The sequence below is a fragment of the Acipenser ruthenus genome, chromosome 37 (assembly GCF_902713425.1).
Source record: "Acipenser ruthenus chromosome 37, fAciRut3.2 maternal haplotype, whole genome shotgun sequence".
Lineage (NCBI taxonomy): Eukaryota > Metazoa > Chordata > Actinopteri > Acipenseriformes > Acipenseridae > Acipenser > Acipenser ruthenus.
Window position 1 is genome coordinate 5,653,379 of NC_081225.1, and position 26,509 is coordinate 5,679,887.

At 39.7% G+C, this 26,509-nt stretch overlaps 1 protein-coding gene across 1 annotated transcript; it reads left to right on the forward strand.

Annotated features, from left to right (window-relative positions):
* Positions 1-5,343: 5,343 nt before the first annotated feature.
* Positions 5,344-23,418, forward strand: LOC117966143 (stAR-related lipid transfer protein 7, mitochondrial-like). Its single transcript, XM_059008445.1, has 8 exons — positions 5,344-6,900; positions 10,944-11,119; positions 13,220-13,269; positions 17,054-17,164; positions 18,025-18,107; positions 18,344-18,443; positions 19,840-19,924; positions 21,430-23,418. The coding sequence occupies exons 1-8, from the start codon at positions 6,470-6,472 to the stop codon at positions 21,600-21,602; spliced, it is 1,209 nt and encodes a 402-aa protein (XP_058864428.1). The 5' UTR covers positions 5,344-6,469; the 3' UTR covers positions 21,603-23,418.
* Positions 23,419-26,509: the final 3,091 nt, after the last annotated feature.

Genomic DNA, 26,509 nt, shown 5'->3' on the forward strand with positions numbered 1-26,509 from the left:
ATATCGCCCAGTACAGTCAAAGCCACTTACTGTAATCTCACTTAATATCACTCCTGTTAATGACACCCTCTGCTTATTCGCACCACACTGAAATGTCCCGAACAGAATACTCATAACCGATTTTCCACCCCTCTGGGTAGTATTGACCTGTTCTGACAAATAAAGTAACACAGTATAGCATACAGAACACTGCAATGTGTGTGTTTACTGTATATTGAATAAACATATTAATTAACTCTACTGTAATCCATGCAATACCTGCAATAGTTCTTCTGTGTTTTAATGTTGGTGAACCGTAATCCATGCAATACCTGCAATAGTTCTTCTGTGTTTTAATGTTGGTGAACCGATAGTCAACTCTGCTTACCATTCTATTGCTCGGTCCCTTTGAAGGTATATTAAAAGGGTTTTGACAATTGCTATTTTTGTTCAGAAACAACCCCCCCAAAATACAGCTATGTATGTGTATAGATAATTGATTTCTTAAAATAACTTTTCAAACATTTAAGTATGGGTTTTGAAAAGAAAAGCTGGATCACCAGGCAGATATTTAAAGGTGTGATGAACAAGGCTTCAGACATTTTAGCACTGGGGTCCACAAAGTGTATTGGCCACTGACACATTTGTGTTTTCTTGATAAAGTAGCGAGCCAATACCAAAATAAAATATAAAATGACATTAACATCAGCGATTTAAGAACACACAGTGGTAGAATGTACTGACTTTACTAATAAATCACTAATGCAATATTGGAGATTGTCAGTTTGCCTCGCAGGTCTAAATTTGCCCAGGGCATGGCTTTGAGGACCACTGTCTTAGCAGAACAACATTCCCTTGTGTGTTAGACCATTTAGTTTCACAGGCTTCATTTATTTTTGTTTATACAGGTAAAGCTTCTTTATCCTGTCGCTAAACCACAGATACGGTAGAAGTTCCATCATGAGGTGTTGTTTTAATATTGCCTGCAGATGTTTTAAATGTTTCACAGCAACCTTATAGACGACATAACCCAGAGGGTCAATTGCAATTTCAGCACTCCCTCGCTATAATGTCCTTCATTATAACGAACCTGGCCCCTGGACCCTAAATAATAACTAAAAAACTAAAAAAAGACCATATAAACACAGACTGTCAACATCCCGGACTGTACGCACGGGATGCCACCTGTGTACCTATGCCTCTGAAACGAAAAAAACATTTCCTGTTGCAACAAAACTGGAAATTCTATTGATCGTTTTGAAAAACGGTGTAAGGTATATCTCTGTCGGGAATATAGGTTGTCAAAAAGCACAAGCCAAAGTTTTTTTGGCTTGTTCAGTAGCCATGCGGCAAAGCCAAATTGATTAAAGAATAATAATAATAAAAAAAAAACAACTGGCGAACTTTTCATGTCAGGTTGATTTGGAATAAAAACTCAGTTTGGGATTCTTGCATGTATGATTAAGATTTGGTGCACTTTGAAACAATTCATGTCAGATTGATTTTGAATAAAAGGTCAGCTTCAATTCAGGATTTCTGCTTTTTGTAATACATTTAATTATTTAACCAATAGGATAAAGCAACGGCAGAAAACTGCATACATGAAATGAACATGTGCATGTAATTCTACTTGTATTCACAATCTCATCTCATTAACTTACTCCAACAGTGTATCGTTCATTTTGATTGTCCTTTTGCTATAACGAAGCCCTTGATATAACAAACAAATGACTTGGACCCCAACAGGTTCGTTATAGCGAGGGTGTACTGTACTAAACAGTGTGCTAGCTAGTATGGTAGTATCTGAGGATCATCTCCACATACAGTGCCTATAGTAAGTATTCACCCCCCCTTGGACATGTTCACAGTTTGTTGTGTTACAACCTGAAATCTTGATGCATTTAAATGGGATTTTTTCCCCTTTGATTTACACAACCTACTGAACACTTTGAAGAGGCAAGAGAATTTTTATTGTGAAACAACAGTTAATGAAAAATAAAAAAACTGAAATGTCTTAGTTAGATAAGTATTCACCCCTCTGAGTCAATACTTGGTATAACCACCTTTGGCAGCAATTACAGCTGTGAGTCTTTTGGGGTAAGTCTCTACCAGGTTTGCACATCTGGATCGTGCAATATTCGCCCATTCTTCTTGGCAAAATTGTTCAAGCTCTTGTCAGGTTGGATGGGGATCGTTGGTGGACAGCAATCTTCAAGTGTTGCCACGGATTCTCAATCGGATTCAAGTCCGGGCTTTGACTGGGCCACTCTAAGACATTCACTTTCTTGTTTTTAAGCCACTCCAGTGTCGCTTTGGCTGTGTGCTTGGGGTCATTGTCCTGCTGAAAGGTGAATCTCCGTCCCAGTCTCAGGTCTTTTGCAGACTGAAGCAGGTTTTCCTCAAGGGTTTGCCTGTATTTAGCTCCATCCATTTTGCCCTCTACCCTGACAAGCTTCCCAGTCCCTGCCGATGAAAAGCATCCCCATAGCATGATGCTGCCACCACCATGTTTCACAGTAGGGATGGTGTTACCTGGGTGATGTGCTGTGTTGGGTTTGCGCCAGACAACGCTTTGCATTTAGGCCAAATAGTTCAATTTTTGTTTCATCGGACCACAGAATCTTTTGCCACATCTTTTCAGAGTCTCCCACGTGCCTTTTTGCAAATTCCAAGCTGGGTTTTTACATTACTTCCAGCTGCTTGGTTGTTGGTTAGCGGTTTGTAAATAACTTCTTTCATTTGGCCCAGGGGATTTGTTTATTTTAAGAGCTCCTAGTCCCTTTAACACTTCTGCCTCTGTTATGCTAAAGTTATTTAAAACTGGATAGGAACAGGTCAACATGTGGGGCATGTTGTCCGTATCCTCCTTTGTAAAAACTTGTGAAAATTAATCATTTAATATAGTTGCTATTTTTTCACTTCGTCTATAATTTTGCCATTTGTATCTCTTAGACATTTGACCTCCTCTTTGAATGTTCTCTTGCTGTTATAATATTCAAAAAACATTTTGGAATTGGTTTTAGCCCCCTTAGCAATATTGATTTCTCTCTCTCTCTCTTGGCCTTTCTAACTTCCTTTTTGACTTGTGTTTGCAGTTCCAAGTACTCTTTCTGTGTACTTTGTTTTTGGTCCCTTTTAAACGCTCTGTAAAGTGCCTTTTTTCGCTGAATTTTTTTTTTAATTGATCTATTAAACCATTTTGGCCATTTTGTTTTAGATTTAGATTTGTCTACTTTTGGGATGTAATTGTTTTGCGCCTCTAGTACTACATTTTTAAAAACCAGCCATCCTTTTTCTGTGGATGTTTTCTCTATTTTAGTCCAATCTACTTCTCTTGTTTCATTCCTTCATAGTTTACCTTTCTAAAATTGTAAACAGCTTTAGCCATTACTTTTGGGGTTTTAAAAAGCACTTAAAATGAGACCATGTTGTGGTCTGAGTTTGACAATGGTTCTCTGAACTCTGTTTTAGTTATTCTGTCTTCATTATTTGAAAAGAAAGAAATCAAGGCATGCCTCCCCTCTAGTCGGTGGCTTGACAAATTGCATTAGGAAGCAGTCATTTGTCATTTCCACCATTTCAATCTCGTCTGTCATGCTCCCCACCGGGTTTTCCTATTTTATATAGTTGAAATCCCCCATTAGTATGGCTTCTCCTTTGCTACATGCATTTCTAATATCATTGTATAACAGATTATTTTGCTCGGTGTCTGAATTTGGCGGTCTATAGCACGCCCCTATTATTATGTCCATTTAATTTGTGTCCGTTATTCTGACCCATATTGATTCTGTGTTGTTTTTTCTTCCAGATTTACCACCTGGGCTTTAAGGGTTGCCACCTTTTGAGATATGAAAATACCAGACGCCCCATCCCCTCCTATTGTCTACTTCTTCATTTGTCTCTGCCATTGTGACTAATGTTACAGTATGTTACATAATAGTTTCGCGCTTAACGTTACAGTATGCTACTTAACAGTTTCGCGCTTCTTCATTCAAAGGGCTGTCAAACGTAACAGCAGCGCGCATGCTCACACCAGATAACACACAGCGGTGAGCACACAAGAAAAACATCACGGTACAGCGATTTGGTGGCTTACGTTGTTACCTCAATTCTTTCTGGTGCATTTACACACCGCTGTGTTACAGTATTTGAATTTCACTCATAGAAGCACAACATGATATATTAAATTGTTTATTGTAACACATTTTTTAAGAACATATCCAATAGATTTGAATGCTTAGAATTACCGGACGTCTTCCAAAAAAAACGGACAGGGGGTCAAAGTACATAAAAGTTGTTGCCTTTGTTTTGATGTCGTTGCCCTTCTGTTTTTTTGTTGATTTCTCCCCCTTCCACACTAACTGTTTCACAAAACAAAGACTTTACCCTGGCTAAACTCGTCAAATAAAATGAATAATGATTGCGGTGATTAATTACGTGTTTGCATTAGAAGAGCACTACTTAAACGCAGAGCAATTCATTTGATTCCGCTGCCTTCACTCTGCACGTCACTTGCTGGAGTAGAAAGAAGTCTCAGTTAATTCAGCTCGTTTCAATTTTTAATACAAACAGAGTCGACATAAAACATATTCATATTTAAAGGCAGGAAGGGCCTACATTTGTAAAAAACAAACAAAAAAACCCAGAAACTCTAGATGTTTTAAATAGCGATATTAAATTGAAATACAGACAGCAGCCTACTAAACACATCAATCACTTGACATTAAGTAGACAGTAAAGATTTTGAAGAGCAGAGGCTATATCAGCGGGACTTGGAAATGAATGTATGCACACAACGAGGGGTGAAATGCATTTTATTTTGTGGTAAAGCAACGTGAAAAAGGGCCTAAATAAATAATTATTAATATGATTTTAACCGAGGCCTGCCTTGCATGTTGAGCGCATGGTTTCTTGTTCAGAGGCCCGCGGTTGTTGCCATGGTTACGGCCACCTGTCTTTTCTCATCCGCTCAGTAACAACTAGGTCAGAGTTCATGCTGAAGAAGCTTACGGCATAATATTTCACGTTCCAGTAAACACAAGCAACTGACACAGAATTTAAGTTCATAATATATATTTTTATTAAGGCAATATTCTATCAAATTGTAGTTTTAAAAAAGATTGTATGTGTATGCAGTCAATAGTATGAATTCGAATAAAAAAACATGCAGGCAAAAACAAAGCCGTTCATTCAACTTTCTCCAGGGCTGAGGAAGGGTCCATTATCACAAGTGACGCAAACAAAATACGCCAGTAAATTCTCAATCTAGTTTGCTAGTGGGCGTGACTGATTATGACGGGCAGCTATTTGGAACAATAAACTGCCGAGTTTGTTGAAAAGATTTAGAAGCAACCAAAAGAATTTAGAGGCGGGCTTCTGACGCCGGGGGCGTGGTCAGAGGCGAGTTCCTTGCGCAGAGACATGTGAGTCTCCTCTGAGAAGCTGAGGGAGGACAGTGAAGGGTAGAGCGGGGCTCGGTGTGATTTAAATAACCAAAACCATCAAGTGAAACCCATTCGGAGGGCCGTGGTACGTTCATAGGTACATATCGTTTATTTATTGGTGGCCAGCTGAGTAGAGAGCGTGGACAGGAATTGTAAAGTAAAATAGTGTGGGCAGATGTCACTGTTGTTAGTTTACACGGTGTTGTTGATTCTTTAAGTCCGAGAGGTAATGTGTGTGACAGCTCCGTAGTATTTAACGTGTAATATTAATATAACTGCGTTCGTTTATTTTTATTTTTTTTAATTTTGTTAGTGCATGAAACCGGTACACAGTCATTACAGCACGTATAATTACTCTTGTAATAACGGTGTTTAATGTTCACGTTTACGTGACATCATACATGTAATTAAGAGAGTTCCAGAAGTGCGTCCATTAAAGAAATCTGGGTAATTGTGTATCTTAAATTCATTGAGGCGTGGTGTTTTGAACACATGGTCAGAAAAGGCGCTATATTTGTGCATTGACGTACCCGCACCTTAGTGGCAGTCGGAATGTGTTGACCTATCTATGCTTTCACTTCTTTAAGTTTGGTTTCCTTGGGTTTTATTTTTGCACAGCTAAGGTTTCCGTTAGGAACAGCAGCGAGAGGGCCAGAGTTTAATCTGATTAAAGATTTAGCACGAAATTAAACACTGTGCCGCACACAGGCAGGAAAAGAAGTGACGTTTTGCACTTCCTGTAATTTTGAAGGAAGTTGCCTATGTCTTGTTTACTTTCTTCTAATGAGTGATCCAAGTGTTTGCCTAATTAAAAAATAGTTTACTATCAGGTCAGATTATAATATTTGTTATTTTGGGTTGCCTTAATGCACATTTCACATACCTATTGTACCAGGCAGACTTCTGCAAACCTCAGTCCATGTGTTAACACGTCTGGTTATTGCAAGTGTGTGCAAGTACAGTTTGTATTTGAAATTTGAGTTCTCCTGGCCGTTCTTGTAATTGGAGATTTAATTTTACTGTTAAACTAAATTGAACAGTTGAAGATGTTTCAGTCTATTCCTCGGAAGCCAGCAGTAAGTGGTCTGTACTGGTACTGTGTGAACTCGACCCGCCTCGTTACAAGCTCTTCTGTCAGGGAAGGCAGTGGAGCAGCGAGTTGGCTGGGCAAGCGGGTAGGATGGGCTCTGTGCTGGCTCCAGAGAGGTCTAGAAGCTGGCAGCGGCGAGAGGAAGAAAGAGATGGTGTCCATACTGGCTAGCCAGTGCACCTATGTGACAGGCCAGAGGCTGCGGCGAGCATTTCAGATAGGCGAGCTGTACAGCAACCTGTACTCCGAGAGGTCCCGCCGGAGCTTGGTCAGCAGCCTGTGGCGGCGGTTCCAGAGCAGGCATTCACAGTCCTGCAAGCTGCTGGCGGCCCTGGCTGGCGTGTTCATGTGGGAAGAGGAGAGAATCCGAGACGAGGAGTTACAGAGGTACGTTTGCTTTAGTAACAGGTTTACAAGACTTCTGATGAGCCCAGTTAGAATAGTGGGGTATATGACAGTGATCAAGTACACAGACTCTCTCTCTCTCTCTCTCTCTCTCTCTCTCTCTCTCTCTCTCTCTCTCTCTCTCTCTCTCTCTCTCTCTCTCTCTCTCTCTCTCTCTCTCTCTCTCTCTCTCTCTCTCTCTCTCTCTCTCTCTCTCTCTCTCTCTCTCTCTCTCTCTCTCTCTCTCTCTCTCTCTCTCTCTCTCTAAAAAAGTTATTGTCCAAGCGACAAAATGCTAGAAAAATCTACTGCTCCTTCTTAAATCTATTTGCCCCTCCCAGTCGCACAAAAGCACACCTCATCTTAGTTTGTTGCATCACAGATACGAAATTATTGACGACTATGACTGCTGCTTTGTGGAATTCTGATTTTTTTTCTTGATGTTCTTTCAGTTTTATAACTCTATAACCTGTCAAATTTCTCTATTTTATACTGTTTTTCTGCCAGAATGCATGCGATATTTACAGTAGGCTTCATCAAATTCTGCAAAGACATTTTTTTTCTTGTATTTCTATTATGTACTGTTAAAAAAAAAAAGTGTGTGTGTTTATATATATATATATATATATATATATATATATATATATATATATAAATAAATAAATATTTTACAGCTGTTTTTCCTCGGCTAACATCTTGTCCTATGATGGCTAACTTGAAGGGCAACATTATTTGCTTGTACTACTCTCATTGAAAAATCAATACATAAACAAGTGAATCCATACACATTGCCATGATATTTACAGTCTGTTTTATTTTAAAATAACATATTGTACAGAAGCAACACTAAAATCGAAAGGAAAAAAAGCATTACATTTTTTTGCCAGGGAAAGTTTGTCTTAATGCTTCTAAACAGTAAACTACATTTTTGTTTTTTTAAACATCCCAACAAGTACATTGACCACGAAGTGTTATAAATTACACAACATGATTTTTTCAAATTCGCTAATATCTTAGTGACTGTTTTTTGTAACTTTATTAGATTGCAGGATTTAAATGTCAGGTTCATTTATTAAGAAAGCAGTATCGCTTACTTGCTAATTTACAAAAAACATAACTAACACCTGTCTTGGCAGGCATTTCTGGGTTTGTTTGTAACCAATAGAAGATCAGCTTGTTCAGCAGCTAACCAATCAGAAGTGATAGGGGTGGGATGTGAACACTTTTTAAAATATTTTTGCTTTGATGTTAGACTTCTACAGTTCAGTTTTCAGACCCTTGTGTGGCTCTCTATGAATATACCTGGAGTGTCTTTCTAGCAACAGAATGAACACCGGGAAAATAAATAAATAAAAACTACTTTTCTGATGGACAAAGTATAACGGCAAAACTTGTTGTCCCGGGCGTCGGTCGATACGAATTGCACGCCCTGAAATGGGAGTTGTGTTTTGGTCCTGTTTTAGGGTTTGATTCAGCTTGCCCACAAACAGATTAGTGTCTCCCACCCAAGGACTGATAGTAGTATAGCATTTGAAAGTGATTGATGCCAGAGCAATGTGACTTGCTAGTGTTACCTTAGCCTGAGAAGTGAAGGTGCTTATCAAGATTTGAGTTCATTGGTAGTTCAAACAAAAAGTAATGAGCTTTCTTTTGTATCTTGACCTTTTAAAGGGCATTTTAAAAGCCCTTCTCCAGAAGTGGGCCTTGTTTAGTTGGATAAATTGCTCTCTTTGGGTAGCGCACAGGTTTTCAGTTAAGTGTTACGTTGCAATTGATCTGACGTGTCGTACTGGCATTCAGTCCCAACACTGTTTTATATATTGGAAATTCCCAATGTGTGTAAACTGATGCAGAATGTTTTACTGTTTGTTTTCTCTGAGAAGTTTAGGTAGGTGTTTTTTTGAGTCCCTAAAACAAAACCTGAAAGAATAATATCCAGCCCCTTGTCTCTTTACCTGGAGCGGCTTGTGTCTCAAGAGAAGCTGTAAGAAAGCATTACAGCGTCATGTGACACTCCCGGAACTCGCAGCACCCGCACTGCAATGTTAAATCAATAACGGCACAGAAACGTATTTGTGCAGGAGGATTAACTGAAGGTCTTTAAGAACTCATTGATTTTAAAATCATTCCATTTTAATAGAAATAATTTTTTAAATAAACCAAACTGGCTTTTGTGAATTTGATTGAAAAAGTTTCATTATTACAAGAGGACAGATTATTAGTGATGTATCTTGCACCTAAGTGTAGCATCTGCAAGAGCAATTGATACATTTTCTTTACTAATTGCTCCCAAAATCAATACCAGTAAAATAAAAAAAATCTAATTCATAACACTGAGGTGTATGAGTCTTTTAGATAGAAACATGACACCTATGAAATGATGGCAATACATAAGATTCAGTGGAATTAATTTGTTAGCTCAGTGTACTGCTAATTGAACACACTGTTTAAAATAAATGTGGTGTCAGCATTCCGATGGAGCAAAAAGCACACAAACAGATAACCACACCGCACATTAAAGACACTGCTTTAGATCTGGCCTTAATGTCTTTCCTCTATCCATAGATACAGTCCTGCTACAGTGCTGCTTGGATTAATGCTATCTAGTTATTCCGAGGCGGTCATTTGCAATGTTTGTCTTGTCAGAAACGGGCAGGTGGTAATGTAGAGCAGGAGATGAACAGCAAAGCCCTGCTGGCTGGCACAGTCCATCTTTATCTTGGCCCTTGTTTTGCATTGTCATTGTGCCAAAAGCGGTTGGTCGGTCTTTTGTAACTGATTGCAGAAATTTACCAATAAACAAGCTATATAACAAGATTTAAATTTGCAGACAATGTCCCTGCCCTCCCCCTGGTTTTGTGACAGCAGCTTTTGTACTTGAGGCTCATTCAGTGACACAGGGAAACAAGGCCTTGCTTTTAAAGCAGAACCTAGTCCATGCATTTTTTCTCCCCACACTAAGTCCACATTAATTGACAGACCTGTTCTTCTTTTTAGCTGTTTGGAGGGTTAACACTCTTCTCTAGTGTCCTTCACATTGGGCACTCGTATGGTAACTTCTCCAGCATAGCAAGTTGGAGAGACAGATGTCTGCCAGCAGTCTTCACTGGGGCTGACAGGGTCCCCCAAAACGCAGGATCTCGATCTGCTGCGATGGAAGCCAGCAGGACTTCTCCCAGTTTCTAATAAACGACCTACAGTAACACATCCACAATTAAAACACTAAAAAACTCAGCTGAATGTTTTGGTTAATGTACACTGTAAAAGTTTATTTGCCTCTATAAGCTAACATGCTGTATTGTAGCGGGGCTGTTTAGTAATAAGCCTTTTGACTTTCATGCACAATTTCTGTAAATCATTTCCTCAGCTCTTGTGGGTTTTTGTTGCAACAATTTTTTTATTTTTTTTTGATCACTGGAAACTGAGATCAATTTGTTCTTTTGCCCGTTCCCTCGCTGGTAAAGGTCAGCAATGCAAAAAGAACGCCCACAAAACCAGCAGTGACACAGCCACCCCGCCAGGGAGTAGTTAGCATTGTGGCAGTACTGTATGTTAGAACCAATTAAAGTTATGGTGCTGGACGCTTCAGTTTAAATTTGGACTTTTTTCTGAAACTGCAAATGTTTCTTAACAAATGTATACAAATAGTTTTGATTCTGACACATTGAAATCTTTTTCAATTGCATTTAGAAAGTTTGTGCAGGAGAAAAACTCCTAAGTCCTTTTCATACACAACTCAGTCCAAGTACTTGGCAGAACTGGTATCAAACAGAAGAGCTATTTATATAGTTCAGCTCCTTCCAGCAAAGACATTGCATAGCTTCCTGCATCACGCTGACCACAGTTTGGCAGTGTAAGTGAGTTACTTGCGGTGTAAGAGCTATCTGGGGTTCATGCTTGTTTTTCTGTCATTTTAGAATAATCTGAATAAAAACAAGAAACTTCCTAATCTGGTATACACTTTAGTAAATTGATGAAAGCAGACTCCTAGACTAAGAATTGTGTTTCTTTCAATTGAGACCTGGTTAAATGTGCTTCCCCTGCAGGTGTGCGGATGACATGAAGAACATTGAGAGGCTGACTGTGAATGCAGGAGGGGGGCAGGAGAGGGAGGAGGAAGGGCTGCAGCTGGGGGCCCGGCCCTGGGAGAAGGTCATGGACAGGAAGAACTTCCGTGTGTGGAGACGGCCCATCGTCGACAGTCCCCTCTATGAGTACCGAGGTGAGGACCATAACCCTCCATGGCTGTCATAGAGGGGGAAACATTTAGACTTGGTCATGTGGTTTCTGTATTTATTATACATAGCTGAATCCCTCTAAATAACTGGATTGGCTTCGTCAAAGGACTGGTTTCACAGACCCTGATCAGCACTAGTCTTGGACTAGCTAATGTTGTTTTAGGTAAGGTGATGCTAATCAGGGTCTGTGAAACAAGTGAAATATTTTGATATAAGTGTATGTCAATGGTATTTCTCTGTTCTCTAAAAAAGTATAACAGTATTACAATAGAGAATACAGTACTGTATCTTAGGAGTGAATTAAACCCTACACCTAAGGCCCTACCCATTTCACAGCTGTGAAAAACGTGACATAGACCGTGAAATTCATTCTTCATTGTGAAACTCGGTCTTCACCATGAAAACTGGTCTGCACTGTGAAATCTGGTCTGTTTTGTGTACTTGTACCCTGCACTAAAATCCAGTGAAGTTATGTGTACCGTTACAGGTTCCTGATGTGATTAGTTGCTTGTTTGAATTTAAAAAAGAAAGCTCCTCCTGACCTGGACAGGATTTATTGATTGACACTCGACGGCAGGCAGGCACCACTTGGCGCTCTACTCACTGATTGGTAGATAAGGGCGTCCGGGGCGGTTTTAATATCCTAGAGATCTCAACTGAAATCGTTAGGCAAGTGAAAATGTTGTAAATTGAGTGTCCAAAATAAATCTACAATAATTACTGCAGCGGATAGTGTAAAATAATTTGTAAGCCAAATTCGACATGATGGTGTACCAGCTGCAATATTTAGTTTTATCCCATACACCGAGCAATGATCCAGCGCCATTCAGACAGACTAGTGCCATCAAAGACACAGACACCGTAGAGACAGGGAATGAGTAAAGAAACAGCTGCAGCATGCAGCATGCTCCGTGCTCACATTCAACCACTGACTTAAGGAAGTAACTTTGTTACTCGCCTGCTTTTGTTAACTTCAGGGCTTTAAATGTTTATATTTTGCTGTTTTTAAATACATGTTCATTGATACACCACTGTGAAATTTAAGATTTAAATAGCTGAAACCATGAAATTCAAGATTTTTTAAATGTACGACAATTTACAAAAATGGACCATGAATTTGGTAGGGCCCTACCTATACCCCCACTAAATTTCCAACAAAATTGACTATAGAAATCATCTTCCATAGGGCTGCCACGATTAAATCGATTCTTCGATCGATTCCATTCCTCATTATATACATCGATATAAATACTGGATAATCGATTCAATAATTACATTTTTGAACCCGCATAGTTAATAACGTTATTTAAGTTTATCAACGACACTGCACCGAACACACTGCCTTGCTATTTACTGTATTTTTGCCAGACAAGCAGTGGGCGTGCTCTTCTTTTCCTGCTCATGTTAACTAGCATCTGATTTGCTGGTCCCATCCTACCAGCGAATCAGTTTTGAAAATGCTTTGCAAGTATGCCCCTTGAATATTTTAGTAACATTCCTGTAGTATGTTAAACTTGCTTTAGGCTTGTTGTGAATGTTGTGTTTTTTTCTCTTGACGTTACCAAGGCGTGATTAGCCTTTGCATTCAATTGTTGTGCACAAGCTTTTACTTTACAGCACTGATATTAAAATAATCACGTCGGGGGGGGGGGGGAGAGGAATATTACGATATGTATGCGGGCGGTACAATCATAGATATTTATTCAAACGATTGTATTTTGTGTGCCCAATTAATCAATTGCTATTTGAGTCTTAACTGACAGCCCTATTCCATACAGTAGAATGTTTTCTTTATTTCAGACATAAATTACAGAATTTTACTTTTGACTTATAAGACCTATTGACAAATGTAAACCAATAATATATATTCTGTCCCGTTTCTCAAAATAGTTTCTATGTGAACATACTACTGGAATGACTGTACCACACAAGAACACATACGCTTATTCTACATAATTCAGTAATTCTGCAGTATTTTGAATCTGTACACCCAATTTTTAGACTTTCATACTTGTTCCCATGAACTTGAAGCAGTTTAGAGACCATTTCTTTCAAATGTCTTTTTTTTTTTTTTTTTTTTCCAGTATTTGGAACCTACACAGATGTCACTCCAAGACAGTTCTTCAATGTACAGGTAACACTTTACCTTGAGGTGAAATTATATTTAAAAAAAAAAAAAAAAAACAACGCTGGATTTAAAGAGTAAGTAATAAACATGTCATCACTTCCTACAGTGATTTAGAGGACAGATCTCAAACCACAGTGCACTAGAGCAGCCATTTTGAGAAGAGCTTTGAAACAGACTTTAAAGTTATAAAGCCCCGGTCACACCTGGAACGATAACAATTTTGAAAAATCGTTCCAGTTCAAATGAATGGAGGATAACGATCATTGTTAACGATAACGATGGCTATCGTTTCCATCGCTTTCAGAGCACTTTTTTTTTTCCTGCTACAACGATAACGATAAATATTCCTGGCCAATCAGGGTTGTATTAAATGTGACATCATTACCTACCTGGTGTTATTTTGTATATTATTTTAAACACGATAAACAGTAAATAAAGGCATTGCAATGATTTACTACAGAAGACTGCCCTCTACTGTTCCACCACAGAACATCACGTCGGAAAACTGGTTCCAGTATACATCAAGGAATCTTTTTTTTTTTTTAATTGTTATAAATCATTTGATAAACAGCCATTAATGTATAATTATAGCACAAGCATGACGTATGCTGCTATATGCTCCATAAAGACATGTCAGTCTGCATATTGTATTTGCTTTTTTATGCTTTTAATAATAATAATAATAATAATAATAATCATCATCATCATTAGTATAAATATGTATATAATTTATGGAGTATCGTCTATCATCATATTCAGTAAGGTGTAGTCAGTAATACATACCATGTTTTTTATATTTTACTTTAATGGGAAGTGGTTGTACCCAAGGAGACCGTGCATACTTCCTTGAGGCAATGCCCACGGTGTAATTTTCAGCACTTTTATTGCAACTGGTACCCCAGTTGCAGTAAAAGAATAATCTGGTTAACACATTTCTTTTTTCCCTGTTTATTTAATATATAATTTTACACAAGTAACAGGTAGAGTTCATTCTTAAATTTTAATTACATTTCTTTGGATGCAAAAAATTAAAAGGCAGTATTTAGAAATCTTTGTAAACACTCATATTTATGTTCTGTTTGGCAAAGTCATTATAAATAATGCAAAATAGTCTGCACTGCAAAGGTTTATTATGTTACTATTTACTTCCCACCTCAGTATAATTGTGTGCCGTATCAAAAACATTAACCTCGAGATAAAACTAATTCATTACTAACATTAGTACACTTTTATTATTAAAGGCAGCATAAAAATGATCCAAAGGGACTCTAACTTTCTGTTGCTTTGCACTTTCTGACTCTTGTGTTTTCCTTTGGTTTTCTGTTGCTAGTAAGAAATGTGTCAAACACCGAACACATATTCAACCAGCCGCTATTACTGTTAATAATATGCAGCCGCGGTAATAAACAAAAACCGTCAAAGTATTGTGATGACTATTTATGTTTACCGGAGCATTTATACTGCTAAAAACACAGAAACACTGTGCTTCACTCATGAGACAAGTTGAATACAGCAAAGATCACGAGCAGCACAGAAAGCTCTCCAGGCACAATCGCCAGAGCTTCACCTAAATATCAGAGTGGAAATCCACACAATAGAAATAGAGCATGCGTACAGGTGGAAAATGTGGACGTGATAGATGCTGTGGTTTTTTTTTTTTTTTTTTTTTTTTTAAATTAGCCGTTAACTTTGAGCTGCTAAACAAAGATTAAATATGTATACATCGTGGTTTAGAGAATATATATTACCATTAAAATTCAAGATCATTATTTTCTCTTACTTTCATTTTTATTTGTGCATTTCTGAGTCATCCTGCATACCTCCTATGATGACCCTTGGAAGTACTCCCAGGGGTACGTGTACCCCAGGTTGAAAACCCCTGCTCTAATACAACAGGAGTATTTCTTTATGTTCTTCATCACTGTCCCTCATCTTGCTGGAAATAAAAGTGGGCGTGTACTAAAAAGTTGATTGGCATTTGCTGTACAATACATCTGAGCCCTTTTTCGTTCTGGTGTGACCGTCCAATAAACAATTTACGGTTATCACTATCGTTATCATTCCAGGTGTGACCGGGGCTTAAGTGTAAAAAGTTGTCAGGTTGTGAACAATAAAAAGAAAAATGACAGGTAGGTTATTTAAACAGTTGTAGCAACACGTGGGGACGTAAAACGCTATATTTTTCGGAACATACTCTTTAAGTTGACGTGGCCATGTTTCCACCAAATTAGTAAACCCCTTAACACTAGAAGGACGCAGCTGTCTTTCTGATGGCTGTATTCAAAACACAGTAAATAGTATAATGAAGGAGAAACAGTCGGATGTAGGTTTTTTTTTTTTGAGTACATCACGTAAACATGTGAACAAAAGCAACTGAACAACTTATATAAATAAACTTAGAAAAAACATTTTACAGAATTGCACAGCACAAGAAGTTATAAAAAAAAAAATGTCTAATTTCTTTCTTTTTTTCGACAAAAGGGTATTCCTTTACCTTGAGTCTAAGGCTGTTCACAATCGACGCAGATAATGCGCTTCTCCATGCCGCCTTTCTGCACAGGGCACAGCTGTCCGAAGTTTTATTTTTATTGCACTTGCCAACCTGCATTGGCATCTCTTGCGGCTCTCGTGGGGTTGCCAGCTAATTGACTGACCAAAGCAGCGCAGCTGGCAAGCAGGCGCCAGCCTTCAAAGACTGATTGAAAGACTGTCATTCAGTCATTCACTCAGGCAGAGAGCAGAGACTAATCGAATTACAGCTAAACACATTGCAGACTGGTAAATAAAAATAATAAAGTATAGTACTGTTCTGTATAATCACAATACAATTATTTTCTGTGTGGCCGTCAATGTGACTGCTCCCGGGGCTTTTAGGTATAATGTAATATCTCCTTTATTTCTGCACTCCTGCGTTTCATGCTTTGTGAGATTTTTTTTTTTAAATAAATTTAGTCGTTGCCAATTAGTTTTTTTTTTTATTATTTTCTCCCCAATTTGAAATGCCCAATTATTTTTTTATGCTCAGCTCACCACTACCACCCCTGCGCTGACTCGGGAGGGGCGAAGATGAACACACGCTGTCCTCCGAAGCGTGTGCCGTCAGCCGCCCGCTTCTTTACACACTGCGAACTCACCGTGCAGCCGCCTCAGAGCTACAGTGTCGGAGGACAACGCAGCGCTGGGCAGCTTACAGGCAAGCCCGCAGGCGCCCGGCCAGACTACAGGGGTCGCTGGTGCGCGGTGAGCCGAGGACACCCTGGCCGACCTGACCTAACCCTCCCTCCCCCCGGGCGATGCTCGGCCAATTGAGCGCCGCCCCCTGGGAGCTCCCGTCCACGGTTGGCTGTGGAATAGCCTGGACTTGAACCGGCGACGTCCAGGCTATAGAGCACATCCTGCACTCTAGCGAGTGCTTTTACTGGATGCGCCACTCGGGAGCCCCTTTTTGAGAATATTTAATACATACGGACAGAAAGGTACACGAACGCACACAGCCCCATATGTGTTACACCACTGTAGAAAATTACATTTTAAAACCAAAAACCGCCAAAATGACTGCCGCGGGGCTTCTAGTGTTTAAACGTTGTACTTTGCATTTTTCAACACAAATAGTCAGAATTCATAAGCAAGTGATGATTAACGTTTAAGTTTCGTAAGAAAAGATGGTAATGAAACTCAAAGAATGAATGATATGGAACAGTCCGTGGATTCTGTATAAGGGATGCTGTTTAGACGCGTACATCTCTGCATGAATAATCTTGTTTAACTCTCCATTTCTCCCTAACTCCAGCTGGACACAGAGTACAGGAAAAAATGGGATTCCCTGGTGATAAAACTGGAAGTGTTTGAGAGGGACGAGGTGTCGGGATCAGAGATTATTCACTGGGTCACACACTTTCCAGTAAGCTGCTTTGTTTTTTTTTTAGCACAATATTTGCTGCATTTTTTTTTTTTTTTTGTTTATTTAGCAGACGCCTTTATCCAAAGCGACTTACAGAGACTAGGGTGTGTGAACTATGCATCAGCTGCAGAGTCACTTACAACTAAGTATCACCTGAAAGACGGAGCACAAGGAGGTTAAGTGACTTGCTCAGGGTCACACAATGAGTCAGTGGCTGAGGTGGGATTTGAACCGGGGACCTCCTGGTTACAAACCCTTTTCTTTAACCACTGGACCACACAGCCTCTTTTAAAAGCATACAAAACTGCTTTAGGATATGAATATTGCATCCTTTTACGAGTAAGATTATTACGTCTGTTAAAGGTGGCATTAGAGTCCCCTTCTGTCCTCAGGCATATTACACACTTGTCAAATTTTTAGAAATCCGTATGTTTAATGGCTGAACAGAACATGTCTGTGCGTGCTAGGGGAGAGGAGAAGGTGCCCCCTCTTTTTTAAAAAATATCTCTTTTGCTTTAGCAGAGCTTGAAGGTATCTTTTATAACCTTCTACTGCAAGCAGGTTTTCATGCCCTTGGGCATCAAAAAGGAACTGTGCTCTCTAATAAAGCTGGGTGTTAATTAAATGACTGTGCGTAAATATGATTGAGACACATGGATACCCAACTATGTTTATATCAATCGTAATATTCTCTGTCAATCATTTTGTAAACCATTCTGTGGTGGTTTTCATCTCAACTTAAAAACATTACAGCTGGAAATGATCAACACTGGTTAATTATGGGTTTCTATAGTAAAACATAATTAAAGTAACAGAACTGTAGAAAACAATTCTATTATAAGTTTGTGTGTTTCTTGCAGTACCCCATGTACTCCCGTGATTATGTGTACATCAGGAGGTATAACGTGGATGTGGAGAACAATTTCATGGTGTTGGTGTCCAGGTGAGAAGGCTCTGAAATCATGAAATCGTGCTTTTATCTCTATGATAATTCGTGCTTAATGTGCAGTATAACATGGGTTCAAGTGCAGCCCTCATAATTTAATATTATCTCAAACTATTTGAAGTTTCAGATTTTATTTTGCTTTTAGTGCCAGGTGGAGCACGTTTGTTTTGCCCGACTCGCTTGTTTGCCTTTCGGTTGTTTTAATTCTCTTTATTCCATTTTCTAACCAACAGGGCAGTAGAGCATCCGACTATCCCCGAGTCCCCAGACTTTGTGCGGGTGAGGTCCTACCAGTCCAAGATGGTTATCAAACCCCACAAGTCTTTTGATGAAGTGAGTTTTATATAAACTGTTATTTGAAACAACAACCCGTTAAGTAAACTTTGCTGTAGGTTAAATAGAGAGGAATAATGATTGAAACAAGCAAGGCACTCTCCATATTTACATTCCACATTGATTAGGCAGAAAGTACTCTGAGGCAGAGTGGGGTGCGTTGTGGAGGTTGTAGTTTTTTAGTTTGGGTAATTTAGTAGCATAAACATTTTAAAGTATCTATATTATAATGTATTAAATGATTTAAAATGATCTAAATGAATAATTCTAGACCTTTCTTTTTTCCATGCCCAATATAATTTTAACTTTCTGTCTTGCTTGTACTTTTAGTCCGGCCTGATTTCCTGTGTTTTTTTTTCTTTAAGCCTGTCTTCGTAGTTCAGTACTTTAGTAGGTGCAGGTCATGGTTATATACTTTTTCGTGATACTTGGGGTGGAGCAAGCCCATCCCATAATTGAAAAACGAAAGAAAACGGAGTACAAATAAAAGTTTTAACTTGGGACTTCCTTTTTGTATTAAAACACAGAATAAAGAAATAAGAAGTAAAATAACTTGCCTTTGGAAAACCTTGCAAATTTTGGATATTGAATTTGTAGCAGCAAGTCCTGAGCGGTGCCATGTTTGTGTGGAACACCATTGCCTAGTGAACGCCATTTTTGAAGAGGGAATTGTTAAGCTCTCCATTTCTGTAATTCTGGTAATCGGAGCACAAGCACATTTGACTTGCCATGTGTCTCCTATTAGGCTAGTTGGGACTTTGCTGAGGGAAAGGGGAGTATATTTGTGCTTGTTTGAGTTAGTGTACATTTCTGAATCTATTAATTTGGAGAGAGAGAGAGTTGAAACATGACTGAAAACCTTGGTTGCTTTAAGCCAGGTTGTTTCTTCAATCCTGCATTATAGGATGTTTCTTTTTCTGCTGTAAATAGTTATAAAAGTGTTTGAAGTTATTCTTTTGTTTCGTTTGTGTTCACCAATTATTTGCATAATAATAAAATAAGTATTTGGATTGAAATCGAGACCTTCTGTTCCTGTCTGCTTCCTCCTTGCACCTAACATCACACCCTGGGCCATCACCACAATACTGACAGCACCATTTATTATTTACAGCCTTGGTGGGGATGTACAGTATGGTACTAACAAAGTAGAAAAGGACATTTGGCTTCATTCCATTTAAACAGAGTTTGTACTGCTGTAACATGCATGCATGCCTCTCTTACCTGTGACTGGCAATACTGCTGTGACATGCATGCATGCCTCTCTTACCTGTGACTGGCAATACTGCTGTGACATGCATGCATGCCTCTCTTACCTGTGACTGGCAATACTGCTGTGACATGCATGCATGCCTCCCTTACCTGTCTGTGTTAAGTCAGCCTCTGTTCTTGTTTGCAGAATGGATTTGACTACTTGTTGACCTACAGTGATGATCCCCAGACGGTGTTTCCTCGCTACTGTTTGAGCTGGATGGTGTCTAGCGGTAAAGCCCTCAAATTGCATATTACGTTTTTACAGTTTATTTCATATCTAGGGGTGTTGAACAGGTGAATTGCTATCTTTGATACTTTAGCAACACTTTGGGTAGCACTTGAAAAGCTCAGTACACAAGCTCTTCCTGCAGCCTGCTGCACTGAGTGAGTGTCCTGGTGTTTTATGTCTGGAGCGGTCCTTAATTTGTCAGCTGTGGTTCAGATATTAAATCACCCTTAATTACCTTAGTGATCCTATTATATTAAGGCCTGACATATTCATGAGTCTGGCACTTTAGCTGTACTCTGTTATTACAATGCCTGTTGTTTACGTTGGGGAGCTGGCTTCTTATTTTACAAGATGAGTCCCAGTCCTGCTCATCCCTGCACCACATTAACTATACTGCCAGCTGCAGGGATTGGCACTGCCAGCACCAGCCCAGTCACAGTAATATGAGATGGGGGGACCACTTGCCCAGGCACAGTAATATGAGATGGGGGACCACTCGCCCAGTCACAGTAATATGAGATGGGGGACCACTACCCGGTCACAGTAATATGAGATGGGGGACCACTAGCCCAGTCACAGTAATATGAGATGGGGGACCACTAGCCCAGTCACAGTAATATGAGATGGGGGACCACTAGCCCACTCACAGTAATATGAGATGGGGGACCACTAGCCCACTCACAGTAATATGAGATGGGGGACCACTAGCCCACTCACAGTAATATGAGATGGGGGACCACTAGCCCACTCACAGTAATATGAGATGGGGGACCACTCGCCCAGGCACAGTAATATGAGATGGGGGACCACTAGCCAGTCACAGTAATATGAGATGGGGGACCACTAGCCCACTCACAGTAATATGAGATGGGGGACCACTCGCCCAGGCACAGTAATATGAGATGGGGGACCACTACCCAGTCACAGTAATATGAGATGGGGGACCACTAGCCCAGGCACAGAAATCTAACTTGATACAAAACAGTATTCAGTAAAGCTTAGTAATATCCACATTTGGAATGTTAACCAAATACTTTGGCACAAATTGATGTGGCCATGCTTTCTTGTGTGCATAATTTCTACATATCTCTTGGTTCTGCTTATCCATTTTAAGCTAATATTGGGGCAATGTGCTTTTAGGGAAAAACTGACTGACTGGAGGGTAAATATACCTTACTGTCAACCTTTCTACTGTATGTGTAAAGAATTACCAGTACAGGGGTATGCATTCTGTCACACTTGTCACAGTAACATACAGATATCTGCTTTTAATCCCTTACAGCATATCATTTCTTTGGCATAGCAATCCCCTGGTATAAAGTTGCTTATGTGTGCAGTCAAACAAAACATGTGTGGTACCTCTTTAGAACAGAATGAAAGAGGGGAGACTTGTTATGAAATGTATCCACCAGGGGGCGGTTTGGTATTGTAGTGGATTGGGAGGTACTAATTAACATTTCACTGAATATGTCCGGTATATACATTGTTTGATTATTTCTTTTTCAGGAATGCCAGACTTTCTGGAAAAACTGCACGCTGCAACTCTCATGGCTAACAACATGGAGCTTGAAGTAAGAGACTACATCTCGATAAAACCAGTGGAGAACAAGCCCACTTCGAACCCGGAGCGCGTGCCTGAGAGCAGCCGCAGCGGGCAGCAGCAGATGGAATATGCATAGCACTGTGGAGCGACAGACGAAGAATATGGAAACCAAAAAGTTAAAACACATCTCTTGCTGGAGAACACAGATCTATTTTTTTTGCACCAGGGAGGTTCGGCTGCAGTTGCCAAGGCAGCAGAGACTTCTAAACAAGGCCAGACGTCGAGGTGACTGCTTGCATTTCCCTGCAGCGGGGCAGAACTGAGCTCTGGTTATCCTCCCAGCTGTGAGAAAACCCCCTGCGTCATTTAAACGTGTTCAAGTGTGGGAGAGCGCTTTTCTGATGACTAGCACTTCAACCGCAAGGCTGTCTCACATTTCCAAAATAAAACCAATAATAAAAAATAAATAAATAAATAATTTACCCCCTTTTAAAACAAAAAAAATCAAAGTGTTCTAAGTGCTGCCCAGTGATGACTTTTGACTCATGCAACAACAGATTTACAAAACTGCTTGCTTCAGACTCTGAAGTGTTTTTTATAAAGGCATGGCAACCCTGGTTAGGTTTTAATTGCTTCTGCCTTGATTTCTGGAGAGTGCAGGTAACATTAGTCTGCCTGCCGCTATATATTACTGGAGCTCTTGCTATCAGCTGATGCATATCGCAGTGCTTGCATCTCCTCGGATGAGGCAGATTGATGTGGTGGCTAACAAGCTAACCTTCCTAGTGTTGGAAACTAAATTAGTTGTGAATAGAACTAGACATGTTCAGTGGCTGTGCTGTATTGGATTTGTAGCCCAGCGCAGCTTCTGGGGTCAAACACTTTAATTCAGGTCTATGACAATACTGTGTTTCTGGTTTTTGTTTTTTTTGCAGTGCGTATTAACAAAAGCAGAACATTTTGATACTGCCTTTTTTTTCTATGAAATAAAAAGAAAAGCAAACAGCAACAAAAAAGCATGTTTTTTCTGCAAACTGTTCACCAGTGAATTGCAAATGTGTGTTAGATTTATTAAGCGGTTTTGAAGGCTTTATAGCTGAAAGAGCCGTGTCATTTAAACTCCTTGGGTGGAATGAAAACATAACCGTTTCGTGTGCTTGTCCTAACACCACTTGAAAATCATGAATTAAATATAATATTCCTAAGGTCACAAAGCTTTTTACCTTTAGATACTGTACAAATCTATTTGGTGTTATGGCTGTGTAAAAATAGCCTATAAATATTGTGGGGCAGCCAACAGTACATGTGTGTTTGAAGAATGAGGTTTAATATTTGACCTCAAAAGAATGGCATGGTAATACTTTTGGATCTAGGGCACAGTAATTTAAGTAGCAACTTAAGCAATTACAAGGTACATCTATTTACATTATTTAGTAACTAGTGTTACCAAAGTAAGCCATAGGGGTAATACTGTTAAAGTTGCACTGTAGGGCACATACACTGTTATGAAATTACTGAATAATACCACATTGTATGCTTTAGTTTTCCTATTAAGGGATAATTAGAACATATCGATTCACTTTTAAAAGCACTGTATAACATAATTACAGCAATTACTAAGTAGATACTGTAGGCATACCCTAAAATAAGTCTATGGACTCCACAATTACACTAATTACCAATTAATTACAATCGATACAGTGTGCTGTGTGACTGTGTTCCCAAGGTTTGTGAGCTCCATCCAGTGTGGGTGAAGTTAGCCACATTGCATTATAGCCATTTGCTATTTTGTCTGTGGGTCTTATTAACCGCCAGTGTGAGTTTCCTTTCACGTTTGTTGCAGCTGATCGGTGTGCAGTGTCTGTTTCAGTGAAATGTAAAAGCAGTGTTGGAGACTGTATCATCACAATGCGTTGGCTAATTAAAGTGTGGTGGCGTATGTGTAAATCAAACTGATGTGAAAGTGGTTTGTTTTTTAAGCATCTCTTTCTCCCTCAATGATTTTTCAGACCCCTCCCTGGCCGTTGTCACCTTGGTCCAGCCACAGGTACAAATCTGGAGTGCCACATCTTGTCCCAGAGCTGTCAGCTGCACAATGGGGTTGTCTGTTGTAAAGTAGTATTTGTTCTTGTGTCCATTTCCTATTATGCAAACATCAGTCATCTCCTGCCCCCACTCTCGCTGATTCCAGGGGTATTTTCCTTCTTGCTGTATTGGAAGCCTCAAGCGGGTGTCTCGAATACAAATAAATAGAGCACTTGACATGAACGTGGACAAGCAGATCAGTCATAATGCTCTAGCAGTTCAATCTCAAATATTAATGCTTCAGTTTTATAAATAAATCAATAAGGTTACCAGAATTGGGTGTTTAATTGTAGCTGATATAATCCACAGCGCCCGTTGCTGGTCATACCTGAAACAGGGTTCTTCAATCTGTTTTTTGTGTCTGAGGTTCTCGTGAAAAATTGGAGATTGAGGATGCAGATGAAGTTCTACTGTCAGCATGCAGTGTTCCCTTTTAATATCAGGCAACTGATTTCATTAGTGTGACCAGAGTGCTGTTTGCTGATGAAATGCAAGCCGTATAGAAATTATCCATTTTTTCAGTTTGATTTCTGGACTTGTTTTATTCCACCATTCGTTCATTCCACTCCCTCCTCCCACAACACCACTTTTGAAATCCGTTCCATTTCAAAAACCCTTTATTTTTTAATTTTGTCTTTTGTGACTGCCTTTTCCCTGTAGAGTCCACTTAGGACCGCAAGAGGCTCCCATGCCATTAACAAATAGAAAATGAATTAAAAGGAACAGATGTTGGCAGACAAAAGAGGAAGAAGATAAATGAATTTGGTCTGCCCGAGTGCATTTATATCGTAAATAATATTGTTAGATGTGTGTGTGCTGAATCTGAAATCTGTTACCAGCCGGCTCGTGTATACTGCAGCTGGAGAGGGTTTGGATTTAAATGGAAGGGGGAACTACACATTGTTACTATCCTCGAATTATGATGCAGACATCAGAATCTCATCTGCAACTGCAAAGAATAAGGATAACTTTTCTTTAACCTAAAAACTGCACATTTGAAACCTATGCAGATAACGGAAGTGCAAAACACACGTGCTATTTTATTAGCTACAATCAGTTTAGACAGGTAGGGCCAACAGAGTTGAAAGGGGGGCGTGAATATCTAAGAGGAAATCAAGAACTGTACGATACATCTGCAGGTCACTGTTAGCAGAAATATTTCGGTTCACTTGTGTTAAAATACATTTTCACACTGCTGCTGTCAGCTTGCATTCCATTATGATAGCAGCGTTGATTAGGGTTATAGATCAGTTCAGAATAGCAAGTCTGTAGTGCAGTCCCTGCCAGTGCTTTGCCACAGTCCAGTAACGGGTTTGTGGAATGCCTGCGCTCCTCTTCATTGCTGATGCAGTCATTTTCATTTACTCCATTCATATTGCCAGATGAATTGACCATCCTGTACAGGGGGAGATTCATCAAATTCAGGATTCCTTGGTTCTGAAGATATAGACTGCCTTGCAGTTTGGCTGAGCTAGCACACATTCTCCAGTGCGCATTGTTCTCATCCCCCCTCCCCCTCCCTTCTGTGCATCAGCCTGAATCTTGGCAAGGGATATAGTCCTGTTAAGAATGTTTTATTTAGTTCCTTCAAGCTTAAAAAACACATTGTCCCATTTCAGCCATTACAGACTACTGCCACACCCAGGTCTTTCGCATGGCGAGCCTGTTCCAGTTCTATCCCCATTTGGTATTTGGATCTTGCATGTTTGTGACCGGCAGGTAATACAAAATGAGTGCTAATCAGTGTTAGTGAAACCAGCCTTTAGACTTCCTGATAGTCATTTTTTTTATTGAGTAAAATGTTTTTTTTTTTTTCTTGTTTAATTTGCTTGACTGCTAGTGAAAGAATGCTGTGTTCAGACAGGACGATGTCCGTGCTGCAGTAAGTTCCCTTCCGAAGGGAGATTGATTTTTCTTGCTTAGTGTAATTAGCCTTGAGAGAGAGGGCATTTTTCCCATCCATCCACAGAACAAAATATTGATTTTCTTTTTTTATTCCGTGTTTGAACATTGATATTCCAGTTTGTCCTGTTGGTTCTGGGAGTCATTTCATTTTACAAGAGTTTTTAACCTCTGCCTGTCCTTTCAGCTCATCACGGTCTACATTCAGAAATGGTGAGTTTTGGTCTGTTAAAAATATAATACCTTTGTTGTGTAATCAAGCATAGTAAAAGTTAGAGAGGACCATTAGCCTATGTTCTTCTTATGTTCTTACATCAAAGGAAACCATTACAAAAAAAACCTTATTTTAATTGAATTGACTTTTGTAATGGCCTTTTGACCACTAGGGACTGTAGATTGATGGTATCCAGTGGATATACTGTATACAATATGATGCATGTAGCTGCGTTCCTACGTGTGTTTAGCTTAGTCACTTTTACTTTCCATCTTTACAGGGCTGACCCTTTTTTGTAACTTGGCCCCTTTCATCTTTATATGGCTGGTCCATTTATTCTACCTTAGCTGTTTTCTACGACTGAAATGTTTTTCAACAGTTGCCAGAGATCATAAAGTGTTTGACTGAGAAAAACCTTGTTTATGCTGTGGTGTACTTTAAAAGGGCCAGACCCACACAAGATTTGAAATGATAACCACTGGGGGATCCTGAGTGACGCATCTGGTACAGTCAACCTCGGTTAAATCGACTGGTGGATAACTCGATACAGACAGTCGTGGTCCCGGATTTTTTCCATATAAAATATATGCATCCTGCCTCTTAATTCGACACGTATTGCCGGTACCGAAGGCATAAAAACTATTAAAAAGACTAGTGGATAGGGGTTTCCGAGCGGCACATCTGGTAAAGGTGCTCCTCATGGAGTGCAGGATGCGCCCTATAGCCTGGAGGGCGCGGGTTCGTGTCCAGGCTATTCCACTGCCGACCGTGGCCGGGAGTTCCCAGGGGGCAAGTGGAGAGGGCTTAGGTCGGCCAGGGTGTCCTCGGCTCACCGCGCACCA

Excerpts from the sequence above, each read along its gene's own strand:
- LOC117966143 (XM_059008445.1), top strand. The coding sequence starts at position 6,470 with ATGTTTCAGTCTATTCCTCGGAAGCCAGCAGTAAGTGGTCTGTACTGG. Across the intron at positions 11,120-13,219 it reads TCCCCTCTATGAGTACCGAG|TATTTGGAACCTACACAGAT; the intron begins GTGAGGACCATA and ends TTTTTTTTCCAG. Across the intron at positions 18,444-19,839 it reads CCCACAAGTCTTTTGATGAA|AATGGATTTGACTACTTGTT; the intron begins GTGAGTTTTATA and ends TCTTGTTTGCAG.